At 32.9% G+C, this 20037-nt stretch overlaps 1 protein-coding gene across 1 annotated transcript in view; it reads right to left on the reverse strand.

The window, feature by feature from the left end:
* Nucleotides 1-20037, reverse strand: part of ETNK1 (ethanolamine kinase 1) — a 73084-nt gene that overhangs the window by 11107 nt on the left and 41940 nt on the right. Inside the window, exons 4-6 of the mRNA XM_046666280.1 lie at nt 14330-14472; nt 5216-5299; nt 3308-3468 (exon numbers count right to left, since the gene is read on the reverse strand). Coding sequence (XP_046522236.1) covers nt 3308-3468; nt 5216-5299; nt 14330-14472 — 388 coding nt within the window. The remainder of the gene's footprint in view (nt 1-3307; nt 3469-5215; nt 5300-14329; nt 14473-20037) is intronic.

Consider the following 20037-nt stretch of genomic DNA (forward strand, 5'->3'; position numbering starts at 1 on the left):
CCTTGAAACATCACAGAGTGTGCAGAAAACAAGATGACTCTGTCAGAGCAGAAGTCAGAAGTGAGAAATAAGACAGAATGTGTAGATATTATCATTTGGATATCATTCTGCAGGTCACGGGGGAGCCATAAAGTAGGAAAGTGACACAATCAGATTCATGAATTAGATTCTAGTTATTAGAAAGATCATTTTTAAATGTACAGGATGAATCACAGACAGAAAAAACCCAGAGGTAAAGAGACCAGTAAAGGCTAATGCAGGTGAGAGATTAAGGCCTTAATCAAAGGTTATACAATTAAAGGAGAAAGGGTTGAAACTAAAAGAACTTTAGAAAACAAGAATAATAGAAGTTGGAAATTAAAAAACAAGTAAGAATAGAGAAGAGGAACACATGAAAGAAAATTCCTTCTTTCCTGGTTTTCAGAATACAGCAACTGAATGCATGGTATTTTAATTAAATCAAGATAGTAGAATAAAGAATAAATAATGAGATAGAGGACCGGATGCTGGAAATAAAACTCAAGTTTGGATGTATTGTGGTCAAATACCAACAGGACCCCCGACAGAGAGAGTCGGTACTGATCTGGAGCTCAACAATGGGAAGAAACTCAACTTGGGATCATTAACAGAAAAGGGAATGAAAGCTATAGGACTACATCACCCAATTGAAGTATATAAAGTGAATGGATTGGGGGAGAGCCCATCATCAGAACACTAGGGAACACTAACATGTAAGAGGGTTAGGGGAAGAGGAGGAAAAAAGTAGCCAGAGAAGGAGACTAAGCAGGAAGGCACAAAAGAGGAGAACCAAGGATGACTGGTGTAACAAGTTAATGAAAGAGAAAATTCTAAGAACCAGTGGTAAATACTGTCAAATGCTACAGACAGATCAAGTAACATAAAGACTGAAAACTTTAAACTGGACTTAGCAATTATGTCATTACTGGTAACCATGATCTGAATCATTTTTTTTAGACTAGTGAGGAAGAAGAAAGACTGCAGTAGTCTGAGGTGTGCAGGAAAGATGACAAAGGAGTAAGACTGGGTTTGCTTTTATTTTGCCCTGCCTTCCCAAATATTTACTCAAACACTTGAGACTATGACAGTCATTTACTTAATGATTGGCGGAATGAAATTAAGAGTTGATAAGAAAACTAGGCAAACTTGCTAGCTTAAAAAGAAGCTACAAAAACAGCCTTTAAAAAGAAAGGAAGATACATCAAAAGGAGAGGTAGTAATCTTCTTAGTGAGAGGGACTGGTGAAGCCAAGTGTGAGGCAGCTAAGTTCTGCTATATTCTTTCTGTTCTGAAGACAGCAATAGAGGCCCTGATGCAAGAAAATAACCCACCCCAGAAGAGAAAGATCAAGAATAGAAAGGGCAAGAAAAGCACATCACAGAGAATCAGCAGAATTTAGATAAAAGAAGAGGAATTCAAACCAAAACTGACTTAATAAATGGTTTTCAAAGGTTTCTTACTGAGGCAGAACTGAGAATTGGTATTAGAATCTCAGAATATAATAAACTATGTAATGCTTCTGTGAAAACTAAGAATATGTAAATTCTGAGTACATACTAAATGAGGAATAAATATTATTAAAAAGGTATTGAAGTTTTAGGTTTCTATCAATCCCTTTATCCTTTTCTATAAGACTTTCTACTGAACATGTGACATCTCATAAATATGTTTGGTGTACATTTCATGGATAAATTCTTCTTTTAAAAAATTAGGTTAAATATCTTTTTTTAAAAAATCAGGTTAAGTAAGTTTCCTTCCAATTCTAATTTGCTAAGAGTTTTAAATAGGGATGGGTGTTAAATTTCATCCAAATAAGGTTATTTTGTACATTTCATTTGCCCTTCTAAATTATAAGCACTTCGAAAGAATGCACTGTTTCATTCCTTTTTTAAGGTTCCAATCTACCTGACCCAGAGTAATAATAAGTACTTGAATATCTGATTAATGACTGTTTATAATCAACTTGGCTATCAAACCAGAAGTAAGTGTACTTTTCAATACCACACATATATACAATCACAGTATCCAACAAAGGTGCTCAACATCATCAAGTTTACAAGGGAACCCAAGTTAACTCTCTAACAGTAAACAATGGAATTGTTGACTAAGAATTTATAAGCAATGTGGACTTTATGTGGAACTTAAAACTCAATGCCTTAGGAATAATTTAATTTCTTTAAATAGGTACATTAAAAATATACAAATTATATCAACAATATTTCTCATGCTAATACAGAAAATGCCTAAATAGAAGTATTAAGATGATTCTGAAGTTTATTAAATGACCTTGTGAGAAAGCAAGCCCTACTTTCTCTACTTTAAGATCATGCTTAAATAGAATAAAGAGAAACAGCAAGTATCCTAGGACCAGCTGGAAAGTACACTATTAATTTAATCAAGAGTTCTGCTGAAAATAGGTATCAGAACAGCAGGTAAAGTCACATTTCAGGACACCCTCTTACTTGAGATGTAGTCTGAATGACTCTGGGGGAAATGCTGCTCTTAAGACTATGGAAACAGTACACCTGTAAGCCACCAATAGAGTCTATTTGTAAAGACTACATTACAAATATTCCCCATGTCAACTATACAGAATTATATTAAAACTAAAAAGAAGCAGCTAAAGTAACTGCAACCTAGTATTCAACTGTCTAACAACTTACCTGAAAGCTCATTCTAACACATCATGTCATTCTCAAAAGATCACTTAAATGACATAATCTTTTAAAAATAAACACATTTAGAGTAAAGAAAAGTAAGTCTTGAAAATAATAAGATTAAAGCATTAAAACATCAAAGAAACTGGAAATAACTGCTCATCAAAGGTCAATAAGACAAACATAATTCTACTGGTTCTTCAAATCTACTTTTATCATGTTAACACTATCATGTGATGATTCAATGCTATTGTGGAAAACCTCATTTCCCATAAATCTGTCCTTGACTGTACATTTTTCATAATGTAAATAAAGAGAATAGATATAAAAAACTGCTTCACACATTAATCTTAACTCTAACTAGAACCACTCATTAAACAAATAATTACTGAGCATTTACCATGTGGCCAGGCACTGTTGTTCAAGGGGTTGGGGATATAGTCAGGAATGAAACAGAATCTTTGTCCTCAAAAGCATTACAATGGGGGAATTGTAAACAATCATGTTTTGTCATTATTTTGAACAAAAATTCACAAAACTCAAAATGAGTTGTTTTATAAGATGAGGAAAATTTTAAAAGCTTTATGAATTACAGTAAGAATTTTTCATTCACTGTTTACATTTAAACTTACCAATGCAAACTGATTGACCTGAATGAAGAGTATTTCTACCTCTTTTTCAGTAACTTCGGTCCCAAAGCCCTTATATTCTTTGTAGGCTTCAAGGTAAGAGCGCAGCCACTGGCCCTGCAGTTCTCTATCTGGATAAAGACTATAGTCAACATCACTCACACCTATAGCGGAAAAAAAGTAACACTGAAGATTTCAAAAGCACATTTTCTTCTGCATACTTTAATAATCCTTACGATGTACACATTTCTTTCAGAAAAAAATTACAAAATGTATCCATTTTTGGCTGAAATACCAGATATTAAGTAAATAAAATTCATTAAAATAATAAACCAAATAATCATAATGTATTCCAATTTGAATTCTAATGCACAAGATAGTTGGATCATCATAATCAACTTTTCCACAAAGTGTGAAGCTTGAATCACATGCATCAGAAGCCACAAATCTTCATTTTAATACGTACCGTCAGGAAAGCTTATGCACACTAATATTGAGAGCATTTCCTAAAACTGTAGCTCCAAAGCTTTTCTGACCATTATTCATGGGATAAGGAATACATTTTATATTGAAACCTAAACACACACCTGATATTAAGTTTCACAAAACACTATTTACCCTGCACATTCCAACTATGATATTTTCTGTCTTTTCTTTTCCATTCCTTACTTTAAAATAACTACCCTAAAAATTTGATTTCATGATCTGCAGTTTGAAAAATACTAACCTAGAAGATAAAGTTCATACTATTTTGCCTAGCATTCAAGGTTCTTCATAAGTCAGTCCCAACTTATTTCTCTAATCTTACAACCCTCTATTCTCCTTCATGAATTTTATATCCTACAAAAATAAGCATACTCACCTTGAAGTTTTCTTCCTCCTTTCTGCAGTGCTCACCTTTCTCTTCTATCTGCACATCCAAATTCTACCTTTCAAGTTTTAACTCAATTTTTCTACACAAAATCATATGAAGATCAATGGAGTTTCCTCTTTCACATCCGCAGCAGTGACTACCCCTATTACTAACACAGCGATATCTCATTATACATACTGCTGCTTTCCCCTCCTATAGATATATGAAAATAGGTACACATATATGTGGGGATATGGCATGTATATAATAAGCTGGGTAGAGGGAAATCACTGATAACATGTAAACTAAAACTTTTCCTCAGCTTTTTCCCCAGTCTGGAAACCTAAAGTATATGGAAAACACATGAATGCATGAATTTATACAAATACAAATTCAGCAATGAAAAATTCCTACTAGGTGTGAACCATCCAGAAGAATTTCCCACTCTTTAGTTTTAAAGCATTTCATGTTTCCAAATATAGTAACAAAATGTATTTTAAATTAATTCCACTTACATAAAAAAAAACAAAACTTTTATACTTAGTGATAACAGATTTTCAGGGGTAAAAATGACCTGCTTTTTAATTATTCATAGCCAAAGACAAAAAAAAAATTCTTGAGCTTTTTAGTTAACTGACATTCCAAAAGCCCAAGTACACAATGGAAATAGCAAAGGCTTTTAAATGATAAAAAACTGGTTTCAAATCTTAATTCTCTGTATTTTACTGTGATCTTGGTGAGTTACTTTCCTCATCCGTAAACTGAGAATATTAACTAACTTACAGGATTGTTGTGAGAAAAAAAATGAGATGAGATGAGATTTATGAAGCACCTTACACTATATCAGGTCTTAATAAAAGTCACAATCACCATTCTTCTCTTATTTTCCTTAAGAGGTCATCTCCTCTTTCCTCCAAAAATAAAGAAAAAAAGGTCAAGAAGTAGTTAAAAAATGTTGCTCCTGCCCCTTAGCTGATCTTCAAGTAAGAAAAAAAGATTCTGAAAGTATCATTTCAAAGTTACATATGCTACTCCATAAGTTAAACCCTGTATTTTACCTGCAAATTCATTGAAATGATTTCCAATATCATATGCCAGGTAGTTGTATCCAGAATATTCATAATCAATGAACTGTACATCACCTATGTGAGACACAAAAACAAAGACATAAGAAATCACATGTAAGATTAGAAAACCCCTATGCTATTTGTAATTAAATAGCTGCCAATATTTTGTCTCATTGTACGTGCTTGATTACATGCACTTCTGAGACAGTACAGGGTAAGGCTGTGAATTTTATGGCAATGAGCTTTACAAAATTCAAATTACGTATCTTGGTCAACAGCTTCTTTGTGAACATTAATGTCCACTATATTAAAGAAAGTCAAAACACAGTCATTCTCCAAGTTCAAATAAAAGCAAAATATATCTTTCACCACACGGGGGCATCAGTTACTTAAAAATTCAAGTTTAATTAGAAATGAAAATTCATCTTTGGAAACTGTTAATAACCTATGCAACTTCAACAAAAATTAATCCATGATACTCCAACAGTGAATTGACAAAATAATCTATATGTGGAAGTCAAATATAAACTTCGAAAGACTTGAATTCTGTAAACCCTACAGTTATGCTGTAACAACACTTGCTGATCAACTTAACACTATCTCTAATTTTAGAAATAAGTTGCTATCAAACTCTTACATTTTCCTGGATTGCTACATACCTAAGGTTTCCAAGAGCATACCTGAGCAGTCTTAAGGTGGTTGTTTTATCATTTAAAAAGAGCAAAAGTATAGTTGTTTTTAAATGTTCTCTAATTTGAGAAATTTTTACATAAGCTAAATAGGTTCCTATTCTAAATTAATGCCAAATATTTTTATGCACATTTCATTACAATTTTCCAAAGACACTCCTGTTCCGCCTGCTCAACATACTACTGCTAAGGAACTCCTTCTGTTTGAGTACTGAGATCACAGAGTTTGGCTCAACAAAGATTTAGGTCCTATTTTTTAAAAGAGAGACAAGAGAAAAAATTAAAAAGAGATAGAGACGTTAAAAAAAAATCAAAATGGGTCACTGTCTACACCAGGGATCACAAACTCAAAGGCTTAAACAGGGACAAACAGTTAAAATGGATAGATGAACAGAGATGGCTGTGCAAATAGTTTCTAAGCTGCTTATATTGAGAAAATGCATAGCATATGCCTAGTTGCATTGTCTTTTAAACCATCAAGCTGAGGTATCAAAACAAACTCCTGGTCTACACACTTTGGCATTTCCCAAATAAAGGAGCTTCTGTACTATAAGGTGTTGACACAGATCTATATGTTTAACTTGGGGATGTATGTTGATCACATTCAAACTCAGAAAAACAGAATTATATGACAAAAAAAATGTCATGGCAAATGGAATATTTTACATAAAAGCAAAAAAAATTTTAATGTAATTGTTAATAATCCTAAACTTGTATAAACAATAGCCATGTCTAGAGTAAAATAAGCAAGAATCATCAAAGTAACAAAATCTATATGCATACTAACAAAATAAATATTAAGGTTTTAAAATGTTGCTGACTATAATAAAGCATTGCAATTCAACCACAAGTATTATATTCTTGAATTCACAAAAAAACTATCCCACACAAAGTCTTAAAGTTAACCAAATCACTTTACTAAACTGTAAAATGGGAAGACGGAATATGTTTTAACCAAATCAACTTTATAAAACTGCAGAAGGAAAGTCAGAACATCCTTTAAAATTTTTTTCTAGTTACCATTGGGAATGAAAGGGTAAAGACCATGATCACAACAAAATACTTTGTAGCCATGAAAAAAATTTCAGTTTCAAAAATTATTTAATGACCAGAAGAATTACAAATGTTATATGAAAAAAAGATACAAAATAGTAAACATGGTGATCCAAATTATTAAAATAGTGTGCCTGAAGACAGGAAAAAAACATAAAATGCATAGGGAAAAAAATAATGAATAAAACAAAACAAAACGTCTCCAGTAGTTTCATTACAGGTGATAGACAAGTGACCTTTTTTTCCCTTATATTTTAAATTCTTTACAATAAACATTACTTTTAGGAGGAAAAAAATGATAGTTTAAAAAGATTAAGATGAATTCTCTAAACAAAACTGTCAATAGGTAAGACAGTAAACACAACGATTTGAGAGAGACCTATCCACCAGGCCTTCAAGAAATCAGGATTCAAGAGGAATTACCAAGTTGCACAACTGAGTTAACCAAACAGTTTTAATATATCATTTTTTAAATTGCAGCTGTTGATTGTTTTACATCTTGAAGCACAAATTCTTGTAGAGCTCATATTAACTGTTACATGCCAATAAAAATACACAGCCCAGTCCTGAAGCTTACTTTTGCCACATAAACAAAAGCTTCAATTCCAATTTTCAAAATTATATTTAGAATTTGGCAAATATAGTTAAAATGGCAGGTAAAACATGCCTGCTTGTAAAGTAAATACAATTTAAATAAAGCATAGATCAGTTTAACAAAAGTTAAAATCTGTTTCAGTATGAAAATTTTAGCAACAACTTTTTGTAGTAGCATTAATTCATTAAAACTAGCCTTTATTTTTAAATGCTATGTTGAGTTTATAAATAATGAAATTTAAAAAATAAGAAAATGAAGCTAACAAGATACAGATGAGGCTGTTACCAGGCTCCGTGCATGTGAACAAGTGATGCGATAAACCTCCAGTCAGTGCGTTTAAGAAGCACGGGGTGCGCCGCCACATGGCAGCAACAATGGCATACCTAATCTGTAGCAGATGAAGAAAATTTGGCAAACTCACATTTTACAAGACACAAAGCTTAAAAGGAAAAAAATTGTTTTTAAAAATCTCCATTAACTATTCTTTTTCAAACTACTGCAAACAAAGTGGAACTCAACCTTAAATTTAATCTTCTGCAACAAAGTAAAATTAAAGAGGCCTGCTTCCTTTATTTTGGGTGCCAGAAAAATCAAATTACTGGAAAATGCATTCCTACCAACAGGAAGCATACTGAAATTTTTTTCTTCTACAAATTTAGCTGTTGATTTCTAAAACCACTACTTATTTAGAGAAACATCCACATCACTATTAGTAACTAATAGTTCATATGACATGACTATCTTGTTAATTCTTTAAGATGTGAATTTTTAACTGGGGTTTCATAGATGAAAAGAAAACGAAAATATTCTCCAAAATTTTACACAAAATTCTATGTGTATGTGTATTTTCTGAGGGGTTTTTCAATTTTCCAGATTCTCAAGGGACCCCTGACCTCTGAAAAGTAAAGCAGCACTGCTTTAATGGCTAAGACTATATTTTATTTATCTTTATGTAATTAGCACACCGACTAGTACTTAATGGGTAAAGCATAAGATTCACTAAAAAATAAAACTATAATCTGTATTTTCAAAAGCTACTTTTTAATGTTATATTTATTGCAATTATATTTATCTTCATGGTAATGAAATCCAAATGCTATTGAGTTAAATTATTCAAATCCCAGTATAGCTGAAAATAGTTGAATTATTAAAGTACTTTAAAACTAAAAAAATTAGTTTATTAACTAAGGCTACATAATTCATATGATACTTTCATTTGGATTTCCTTATTTTGCTGTTGTTAAGAAGAAAAAGACAAAAATAAAAAGCAAACTAACCAATATGAGAACCTGACAATCTTTCTGACTCGCTCTACTTGCTCTGCAGCGTTAGATAAGGCAGAAAGAAAACAGAGCAAAAAAACTGATTACACTAATGTTAACAAAATGCTTTCTCTCTCATGCAGAAAAAGGGAGTCTTCTGCTCTGGGAAACCGTCCCTTCATCCCTCAGTCTGGCATCCAGTAGTACCCTGTGTACACTTTCACCTTAGCACTCATCACTCTGAATATAAATATCTGTTTGATGATCTGACTCCTCCACTATACAGCATATGGCTTCCTAGAGGGGCAGTAGGTCCCTTTCATCACACAACCCACAGAGCAATCACTAGCACACAGGAAGTATTCAAATGCTAGTGGAATAAATGGGAGACTTTTCGGAGAATGCCGAGACACATAATAACACACATGTTTAAATGTGGGGAGGGAGGATAAGCATGAAATACTAAAGAACAAAGTGTGGCATTTCTGACATTCTTATTCAAGTATATGATTAAACATACAGCGGGACTGAATTAAGTAAAGAAAAAACACTAAACTAGTAACTATTTTAGACAGCTCTTCCTTAAGAGTTTGGGTTTTCACAGTCCATTTAAAATTTTTATTACCTGATTTAGGGATATTTTATTTCATGCTAAATAGTGATCTGGAATACAAGTTAAAACAAGGTTAAGATTATCCTTCATAAAAAACAACTCCACCCTGGAAAACACAGATTTCCAAAATATAAAAATAAATTTATATTTACTTAAATTTTAAAGTAAAACCAATAAAAAAAACCTCCCCTAAGCCATTAAAACATCAATGGAACAATCTCAACCACAACAATGCCTTTTCATGAATAATTATAGAGTGGATAAGATTTAGAGTCAATCAAGTAACTAAGAATGGTGACATGCATTTTCTATTTATATTGCGTAGAACTCTAAAGAAAACCTGGTTTGTTCTATAATCCCCAGAAAAGGCTTTCCTTTTCTTCCACTCATTTATATTTCCTTAAATAGCTGTAAATCAGCTTCTTGTATTTTGCTGACAGAGAAAACAATCAATGATTGCCACTAATGAAATTTTAAGTTATACAGTAGATCTTTACACGAGCTTTTACGAAGAAATGGGGGAGAGGGAGAGAAACAAAATAGTCACCAATAAACACTCTGACAGAGCATCAGGACGTGAGACAAACTCAAAAGCTTTAGCAATTACTTCTAACATGTCAGCAAAGGATTAATTAAAATATTAGAACTGAAATCAGTTAGTCAATAAGCAATATTACAATTTGTTCTACTTAGCAAAAAATTTTTAAAATTAATTATTGATTAATTTCAAAGATGACTGATAAGACTTACAGTTCTGGAGCAAGAACCACTGCTTTTGGTTTTCTCATTACATAATAAATTCTATCATCATATCATTAAGTATTCTTTTCTTACCTTTTTAAGATGTCATCTCACTGAAGGCAAGGAATGGGTCGAAGTTTACCAACCACCTAATTCCTGGCACTGACTAACTTTTCAAAAATCTTGACAGCTACCATCAACTTCAGAAAGGAAGCTCACTCTTCTCCCATATTCCTGAGTCCTGTCAACTGACATGGTGAGAACAAGTAGAGGTAGTATTTCTTCCTGCGATGCCTACCAATTCCTGTAACATTCGCATGTGAAAGTGCCTATAAACTGCACGGAGCTCACAGTCTTCATGTTTGTGTGTTTGTGTGTGTGTGTATAAATATGCACTTATATATACATACAGACATTTTTAAACTTTAATCACTCAAGTTATAGTTAAGACAGAATCTGTAAGTTGCACTTAAAAACAAACTGAATTGTCATCTCATACCCATGAGGCATAAATCTTCTAGTTATACGACATAGTTAAACTTCTGGCTTACAGTAACCATTTTCACTTTTTCAGAATCAAATACATTTTGTAAAATGCATCCTATAATCATAAAACAGGTGTTAGCAAAATACATATGCTCAGGCCAATGGCAGCCCACTGCCTGTTTTTGTAAATAAAGTTTTATTGGAACACACCCACACATATTTATTTATGTATTATCTAGCTGTTTCTGTGCTACAACTAGAGTTGAATAGTGCAAAAGAGACTATAATATGGTACTCAAAGCCTAATATGAACTATCTAGCCCCTTAGAAAAAAAGTTTGTCAACCTCTATCACAGCAGAATACTGCCACTGAGAGCTGCTAATAGAATAAGTACATACTCCAGTGCTATCTACTCTATATGCATGATCTAAAATCTTGTCAGGAACCATCTGAACTACATATCATCTCTAAGTTACAAATAAAGCAAACTAAAGTTTTAGACTATCAACAGTATGAGCACCTCCTGAAAATCTGTTAATCACACATATTCCTAAATTCATCTATAGAAATTCTTTTTCAGTTTGTCTTGGATGGGGCCCAGAAACCTGCATTTTCCTCCAAGTACCCTAGGTGATTCTGGTGCCGATAGTCAAGGATCAAATACATTCAACAGAGAGAGAAAATGATTTGTCTAATTACCACTTAATTCCATATATGATTTAGCAGGGATTTGAACACAAGTATGCTTGATTCCAAAATCTATACTCTTTCTGACTTCTCTTGGTTCTAATTAAGCTTTAATACATCTGCTTTTAACAGTTATATGAAATTTTTAATCTAGTTACAATATTCAAAATCTAAGTTATTATAGTTGAAAAATACACGCAGAGACTGCAAGATGATCCACTATAAATTCATGAAGTTTAACTAAAATTTGCACTTCTGAGAAACTAAGAGTCTACAACAGACTAGAGAGAGATACTGAGCTTCACGATGCAAAGGCCAGTCTTTTGGCTTTCATCTTATTATTTTTATATATCTCATAGGTGGGTTCAAAAGGGTAAAGCCCTGAGTTTAAACCACATGAAGGATTTAAAAAGTGATAACAAATCAAACACATTTGTGAATATAATATGCAGTTTATTTATTCTATGTAGAAAATATTTTAATCTCAAAAAACTTAACACTTGGCTTTTTAGATGCTACAACAAAGGAACCAGTTAAGAAGGTAAAGAACTTTGCAGTCTATATTCTCATTTTAATTACCCTCCTTGAGATGGCAGCTCTAAGAACTAACACTATGCTAGTCTCGAATATACATGTTTTGCTTATTAAATGCACTAAATTTCCAGAATTTACATTTTTTTAAGTATGAGGCATGGTATCTTCTCCTTATAACTAAAGACAAATATGTCATACAGTTGTATTACTTCAAAACCATTAGCTCCTAAGTTGAAACAAAGTAAGATAATAATAAACAGAACAAGCTTCTTGCCACACTTTTATGAGTTTTAGATTTTACCTGAACAACATTCAACCATATTTTCTTAATGCTTATGTATCAAGTAATCACATAGAAATTGTTTTTTTTTCTTTAATGGATGCCACACAGTCCAAACTAGCCTTCCTAATGGACACTACAAAACCATTGGTAAGAAAAAATAACAGAACATCTCCATAACTAACACACAAACATAACCACAAAGACGAGAAGAAATAAATGGTACATGAGATTTCTACGAAGAAGGGCCAACTTTAAAAAATCTATCAACATAAGTTACATTTGTTGAACTGTGAAATTTATTCTTGTATGTAAGAAAGAAAAATCAGATGCAAAAAGATGATTTCGGTAACTCTTAGTAAAATAAACAAATGACAACCTTGAACTCTTAAAGCCAAACTAAAGCATAAAGATTTTATATGAAAATATGAGAACTTTTCATATCACTGATCAATAGGTTAGATAGGCAACTAGCTAAATAAAAAAGTAAATGCATTTTTTAAATACATAAGACAAAGTAATCTGATTTTTTTGGTCCCTTATGTTTTAGTTTTATGTATAAGTTTGTTCTGTGAAATGAATATGCAAAAGATATAAAATAAAAATATGAAAAGTTAAAATTATATTATAAAGGAAATTTTTTAAAATTAATTTGCAGTTAAAAATAAAGCTGAGTGTCCACTTCAAAAACGTAAGATGAAGTCCCTCACTTGAAATTCTACTATATAAAATAATGTGTTATTACGTCTTGCACTGAACTTAAAAGCTAACACATCACTTTAACGCATAATTAATACTCTTGTCTCACAAATGGCTTTGAGATTTGGTTACTAGTATATAATGGAGTACATAAATACTATGACATATATACTAGTACATATAGTAAAGGACACTGTCAACTACGTAAGGGTACACCTAAAGTTTTAAAAAAAGTTATTCCACAGAAAGATTTCAAGACATTCAAAATAAAGATGTTAGCTCAATATATTTTAGAAAATAGAATCTCTAATCCACATTAAACTATCAAATATAATAGGCACTCAAACATGGTTTTGAAAATCTGTGCTTCAGTTTACCACCCATGACAGTGTTCTTTGGTTGATTTTCTTCAACTTAAAGTCAGTAACAAATATTAACAATCTTTGCATTAGTATAGTCTCAATTTAGAATCTAATAAGGATGGCCATAAATAGTTATTTAATATAATTATGACCATTAATGAGAATTCTCTGGCTTTGGTATCTTCACAACAGCACACTTTTGATTCAAAATAATCTTCCAGCTATAATGACTATCTTCGAAATTGGTTTCCTTTATAAAACGCAATAGCTTCATAAAGTTTCAAAAGACATTTTGAATTAATACTAATCCTTCAACCAAAATTATATCTTTAAATTTCAATTTAGTATTGAAGAGCATCTATCATTTAGCAACCAAACCTCAAACCACTTTATCAAATAATATAATGCAACCAAGTGTTTCTTAAAGATGAAAACATAGAGAATTTGAATACAGCAAGATACAAACAATCCCAAAAGGCATTTCACCAAAAAGTATTACTGTCTACCTCAAAAAATGTTAAAACTATTTACCACAGCTTCTTGATTACTACTTTAGTAGAGAGAAATTACGGCAACTACAAATAACATTTCCTCCATCTGTAACTCTCTCCTTAGCATCAAAATATCTAACAAATCATCATAATAAACAGATAATAGGAAACCAGGAGACATATTTGTTTCTAATACTGTTGTCCTTCCCAACACTGAGAAAACTTCTGTATCTATAAAGCAGTGCAATGTCAGTTGGTCTTTCATAAACCCCATTACAAGCAGGTGCATTTTCAAACCATGAATTACCAAATAGGTTTTACACATAAATTTATAAACAAAGTCACTTTATCATTTAAAACTCTAACAGGAATCACAAACTGTTTCTAATAAACCAATTTTAAGAAACATATTTTATACAAATAGACACAGAACATATATTCCTAGTTTAGCACAGTTATCAAGACTTTAAAATGTGAAAGAAAACTTTTAAGACTTCATACATGTTTTTAATTCTTGCATTTGAATTAAACTTATTTACTGATAGAAAGATCAAAGGATCATTAAGAACATAAAGAAATCAACTTGACTTACTGCTAAGGTCAAATACCTACCTTGTTTCTCATTGTAGATTATATTCTTACACAATAGGTCATTATGGCAAAGCACAACAGGTGAGCCCAGGTTGGAAAGAATCTCCTTCATCCAAGTCATCTCCTCCTGAAGAATCTGAGGGCTTGGGACATCACTTAGGAACCTTTCAGTTTTAAAAGAAGAGTTATATCTTGTTTATATTAACGGCAACATTTTGTTTCAAGTTTGATTAAGGATTAAAATCTATTTTTAAGAAGTTCTTTCCACTTAATTACAAAGAATCCTAAATTAAAACAAGCCAATTATTCCAAAATTGGAATAAAGAAAAACCTTTATAATGAACTTAATGATGAATAAAAAGAAACTGAGAAACAGTTAAAATGCAGGGGAAAAACTAAAAAATCTATCACTACAAAATTGGGAGGAAAAACTATATACATAATAGCTAACATTTACTAAGCACTATACTAAATGTTTTACATTTATCTCTGTTTTATAGATGGGGACACCAAGACACAAAGAGTTTAATAAAAAGAGGTTTAAGGATATTATTTAAAGTTACAAAGACAGTCCATTAAAGAGGTAAAACATTTATTTGAAGATTACTAGTGAATGCAGTATAAATCAGCTAAATTCACCTTTTCAAAGTCACAGATATTATCTACTACTGATAAATCAACTCATTATTATATGATAATAATATAATCATTGATTGTTACATCATCATATGATAATGATATCACAGAATACTCATATTATCTATTATAAAAATTACCTCAGAGTAGTGAGACCGGGAAGGATGGGAGAAAATGCGACAAGCAGGACTAGAGATCACAGCTTTTTGTCCTACACTCTTCCACACTATTTATGACACTACATTTGTATTCATTTGATAAAAATAAAATGAAACAAAAATAGGGTGCTACCATTAATTCCTCAATAGCACCATCAGGCTTACAAAATTGCTGTTACTTTCTCTCTTCTTCCCTTAATACTTAAGCCAAGTTCTCTTCATTTTTCTCTACAGTCTCTCAAATTATGTCTTACCTTTCCATTTTACAAAACAATAAAGATTCTGTATCAGTGAATTTACTTTAATGAATTTGCCTATTCAGGTGGTTGTTACCTGTATTTTCCCCACTACTGCATTCTTTTCTACATACATTCTTTTCTGCAAAAGCTTCAAAAAGTAACCCCTATATGCTATTTTCAAAATGGCCTAACTGTTCAAGAATCTATTTAAAAAGTACAGAGTTGAATGGAAATAGTAGGATTCAAACAATTATGAACATAATAATTACAATCATGTAGCCTTACCCATTGAAATGCTCCCCACTCAGTGGTGGAGCTCAGCCCGCAAAGAGCAGCCCCCACCTAGCACACAGTTCAGCCGAGCCGCCCACAAGCCCAGAGCCAGCCTGCACGTGAAAGCAAGCACCCCTCCCCTCACATCTAGCACACCAGCTCAGCTGGTTTGCTGCTGAGCTCAGTGGTCCTGATCCGGAGCAACTCACCAGCAGAACAGAGAGGCCCCACCTGCATGTGCATGCACAACCTCCCAAGCAGCTGCAGCCAGTACGCAAATGCAGATCAGACCTACTAGCACAACTTCCAGCAGATGGGGTGGGATCAGAAAACACAGCTCCTGCCCCTCCTCCCCACCAGCGGTGGAAGGTGGATTCTGTAACCTGCTACTACCACAAATGCACCAGCAAAGGATCATTTCATCAAACACCACAAAGAACTACATTAATACTTCAGAGCAGAAGGAAAATAACCAGTCTCCAGAAACCAATCCTGAACTCACAAAATTTACAATATAAATGATAGAGAAATCAAAATAGTTATAAAGAAACTCAGTGAGTTACAAGAAAACCCAGAAAGACAGTTCAACAAGCTCAGGAATAAAATTAATGAGTAGAAGGAACACTTCAAATTGATTGAAATACTAAAAGAAAATCAAATAGAAATTATTGATATGAAGAACACAATGAGAAAAAAAAATCCAGAATCCATAAAACATAGAGTCGATGTTACGAAGGACAAAATTAATGATTTACAGGATAGAAATATAGAAATGCTTCAGGTGGAGGAGGAGAAAGAACTAAGATTTCTTAAAAATGAAGAAATTCTTTGGGAAATATCTGACTCAATCAGGAAAAGCAAGATAAGGATTACAGGCATTCCAGAGAGAGAAGGGAAGGAGAAAGAAGCAGAGAGCTTGGTCAAAGAAGTAACTGAGAACCTCCCAAACCTTGGGAAGAAACAGATTTACAGGTTCATGAAGACAATACAGCTCCTAAACACATCAAAGCAAACAGGCCTTCTCCAAGGCATGTAATAGTAAAGCTGGCAAAAGTCAATGACAAAGAAAAAATATTAAGGACAGCAAGGCAGAAGAAAGTAACCTACAAAGGAATGCCTATCAGGATTTCAGTAGATTTCTCAGCAGAAACCTTACAGACTAGGAGAGAGTGGAATGATATATTCAAAATACTGAGGGGCAACAACTTTCAGCCAAGTATACTCTATCCAGCAAAATTATCCTTCGGACATGATGGAGAAATAAAAGCTTTCCAAGATAAACAAAAGCTGAGGGAGTTCATCATCACTAGCCCTGCCTTACAAGAAACGTTGAAACTCCCATCTGAAACTAAAAAGCAAAGTTTTACAAAACCTTGAGCAAGGAAATAAATACACAAATAGAACCAGAAAATTGCAGCTCTATATCAGAATAGGTTAGTAAACACTTAACTATAACATAAAAGACAAAGGGAAAGAAAGCATCAAAAATAACTAGAAACACTTCAGTTCAGTCACAAACTCACAACACAGAAAAGAACAATTTGTGACAACAATAACTCAGAAGAGGAAGAGGTAACGAACGGAAACCACTTAGGCTAAAGGAGATAAGAGGCTATCAGAAAATGGACTATCTCATCTATGAGATCTTTTATACAAACCTCATAGTAACCACTAAACAAAAAATCAGAACAGAGCCACAAGCCATAAATAAAGAGAAAACTGAGAAAACCACCAAACTGAAATGGCAGTAAGAAACAGAAGGGAAAAGGAAAAATGGAAATATAAAACACCCAGAAAACAAGAGATAAAATGGCAGTGTTAACCCTTCATATATCAGTAATCACTCTGAATGTAAACGGATTGAATTCTCCAATCAACAGACATAGACTGGCTGGACAGATTAAAAAACAAGACCCAAGAGTATGCTGCCTCCAGGAAATATGTCAACTCTAAAGACAAACATAGGCTGAGAGTGAAGGGATGGAAGACGATACTCCAAGCTAATGGCAAGTAAAAGAAAGCAGGTGTTGCCATACTTATACCAGACAAAGTAGACTTCAAGATAAAAAAGACAATGAGAGAAAAAGAGGGGCAGTATACAATGATAAAAGGGACAGTCCACCAAGAGGATATAACACTTATAAATATATATGCACCTGACACAGGAGCACCAAAGTATATAAAACAACTATTAACAGACCTAAAGGGAGAAATTCATAGCAACATAATAATAGTAGAGGACCCCAGCATCCCACTTACATCAATGGATAGATCATCCAGACAAAGTCAACAAGGAAATAGTGGCCTTAAATGAAATATTAGACTAGATGGACTTAATAGATATATATAGAACATTCCATCAAAAAACAGCAGAACCCCATGGCTGAGTGGTTAAGTTCATGCTCTCTGCTTCGGCAGCCCAGGGTTTCGCCAGCTCGAATCCTGGGCGCAGACATGGCGCTGCTCATCTAAGCCATGCTGAGGCGGCATCCCACATGCCACAACTAGAAGGACCCATAACTAAAACTACACAACTATGTACAGGGGGGCTTTGGGGAGTAAAAGGAAAAATAAAATCTTTAAAAAAAAAAAAAAACAGCAGAATGCAAATTCTTCTCAAGTGCACATGGAACATTTTCAAAGATAGACCATATGCTGGGAAACAACACAAATCTCAAAAAATTTAAGAAGACTGAAATCACATCAAGCATCTTTCCTGACCATAACGCTATGAAACTAGCAATCAATTACAAGAAAAAAGCTGGGAAAGTCACAAATATGTGGAGACTAAATAACATGCTACTGAACAACCACTGAATCAATGAAAAAAATCAAAGGGAAAATCAAAAAGTACCTGGAGACAAATGAAAATGAAAACACAACATACCAACTCTCATGGGATGCAGCAAAAGTGGTGCTATCAGGGAAATTTATAGCAATACATGCCTACCTCAACAAACAAGAAAAATCTCAAATAAGTAATCTTAAACTACACCTAACAGAACCAGAAAAAGAACAAAGCCCAAAGTCAGCAGAAGGAGGGAAATAATAAAAATTAGAGCAGAAATAAATGAAATACAGACTCAAAAAGCAATAGAAAGGAGCAATGAAACTAAGAGGTGTTCTTTGAAAAGATAAACAAAATTGACAAACCCTTAGCCAGACTAAGAAAAAAGAGAGAAGGCACATATAAATAAAATTAAAAATGAAAGAGAAGTAATTACAACAGATACAACAGAAATACAGAGAATAATAAGAGAATACTGAAAAAATATATTGGACAAGATATTGGACAACCTAGAATAAATTGAATTAAATTCTTAGATTTATACAACCTCCCAAAACTGAACAAATAAGAAATAGAGAATTTGAATAGACCAATCACAAGTAAAAGACATTGAAACAGTAATCAAAAACCTTCCAAAAAGCAAAATTCCAGGACCAGATGGCTTCTCTGGAGAATTCTAACAAACATCAAAAGAAGATTTAATACCTATCCTTCTTAAACTATTTCAAAAAATTGAAGACGATCAACTCTTCCTAATTCATTCTCCCAGACAAGGATAACACAAAGAGGTAAAACTACAGGCCAATATCGCTGAGGAACAGAGATGCAAAAATCCTCAACAAAATATTGGCAAATCAAATACAGCAATACATTAAAAGGATCATACACCATGATCAAGTAGGATTTATACCCAGGATGCAGGGATGGTTCAACATGCAAAAGTCAATCAGTCTGATATACCACATTAACAAAATGAGGAATAAAAGTCACATGATCATCTCAATAGATGCAGAGAAAGCATGTGACAAGATCCAATATCCATTTATGATAAAAACTCTCAATAAAATGGGTATGGAAGGAAAGTACCTCAACATATAAAGCCTATATATGACAAACCCATAGCCAACATCATACTTAAAGCTGAAAAAATGAAAGCCACTCCTTTGAGAAAAGGAACAAGAAAAAGATGCCCATTCTCACCACTCTTATTCAACATAGTACTAGAGGTTTTGGCCAGAGCAATTAGGAAAGAAAAAGAAACAAAAGGTATCCAAATTGGAAAGGAAGAAGTAAAACTCTTGCTGTTTGCAGACTAAAGAATCCACCAGAAAGCTATTAGAAATAATCAACGACAGAAAAGTGGCAGGGTACAAAATCAACTTAACAAAAATCAGTTGCATTTCTATACACTAATAATGAACTAGTAGAAAGAGAAGTCAAGAATACAATCCCATTTACAATTGCAACAAAAAGAATATAATATACAGGAACTAATTTAACCAAGGAGGTGAAACACCTATACACTGAAAACTATAAGACATTATTGAAAGAAATCAAAGAATACATACAAAAATAAAAAGATATTCTCTGCTTATGGATTGGAAGAATAAACACAGTTAAAATATCCATGTTGGG

The sequence above is a fragment of the Equus quagga genome, chromosome 1, assembly GCF_021613505.1.
Source record: "Equus quagga isolate Etosha38 chromosome 1, UCLA_HA_Equagga_1.0, whole genome shotgun sequence".
Taxonomy (NCBI): domain Eukaryota; kingdom Metazoa; phylum Chordata; class Mammalia; order Perissodactyla; family Equidae; genus Equus; species Equus quagga.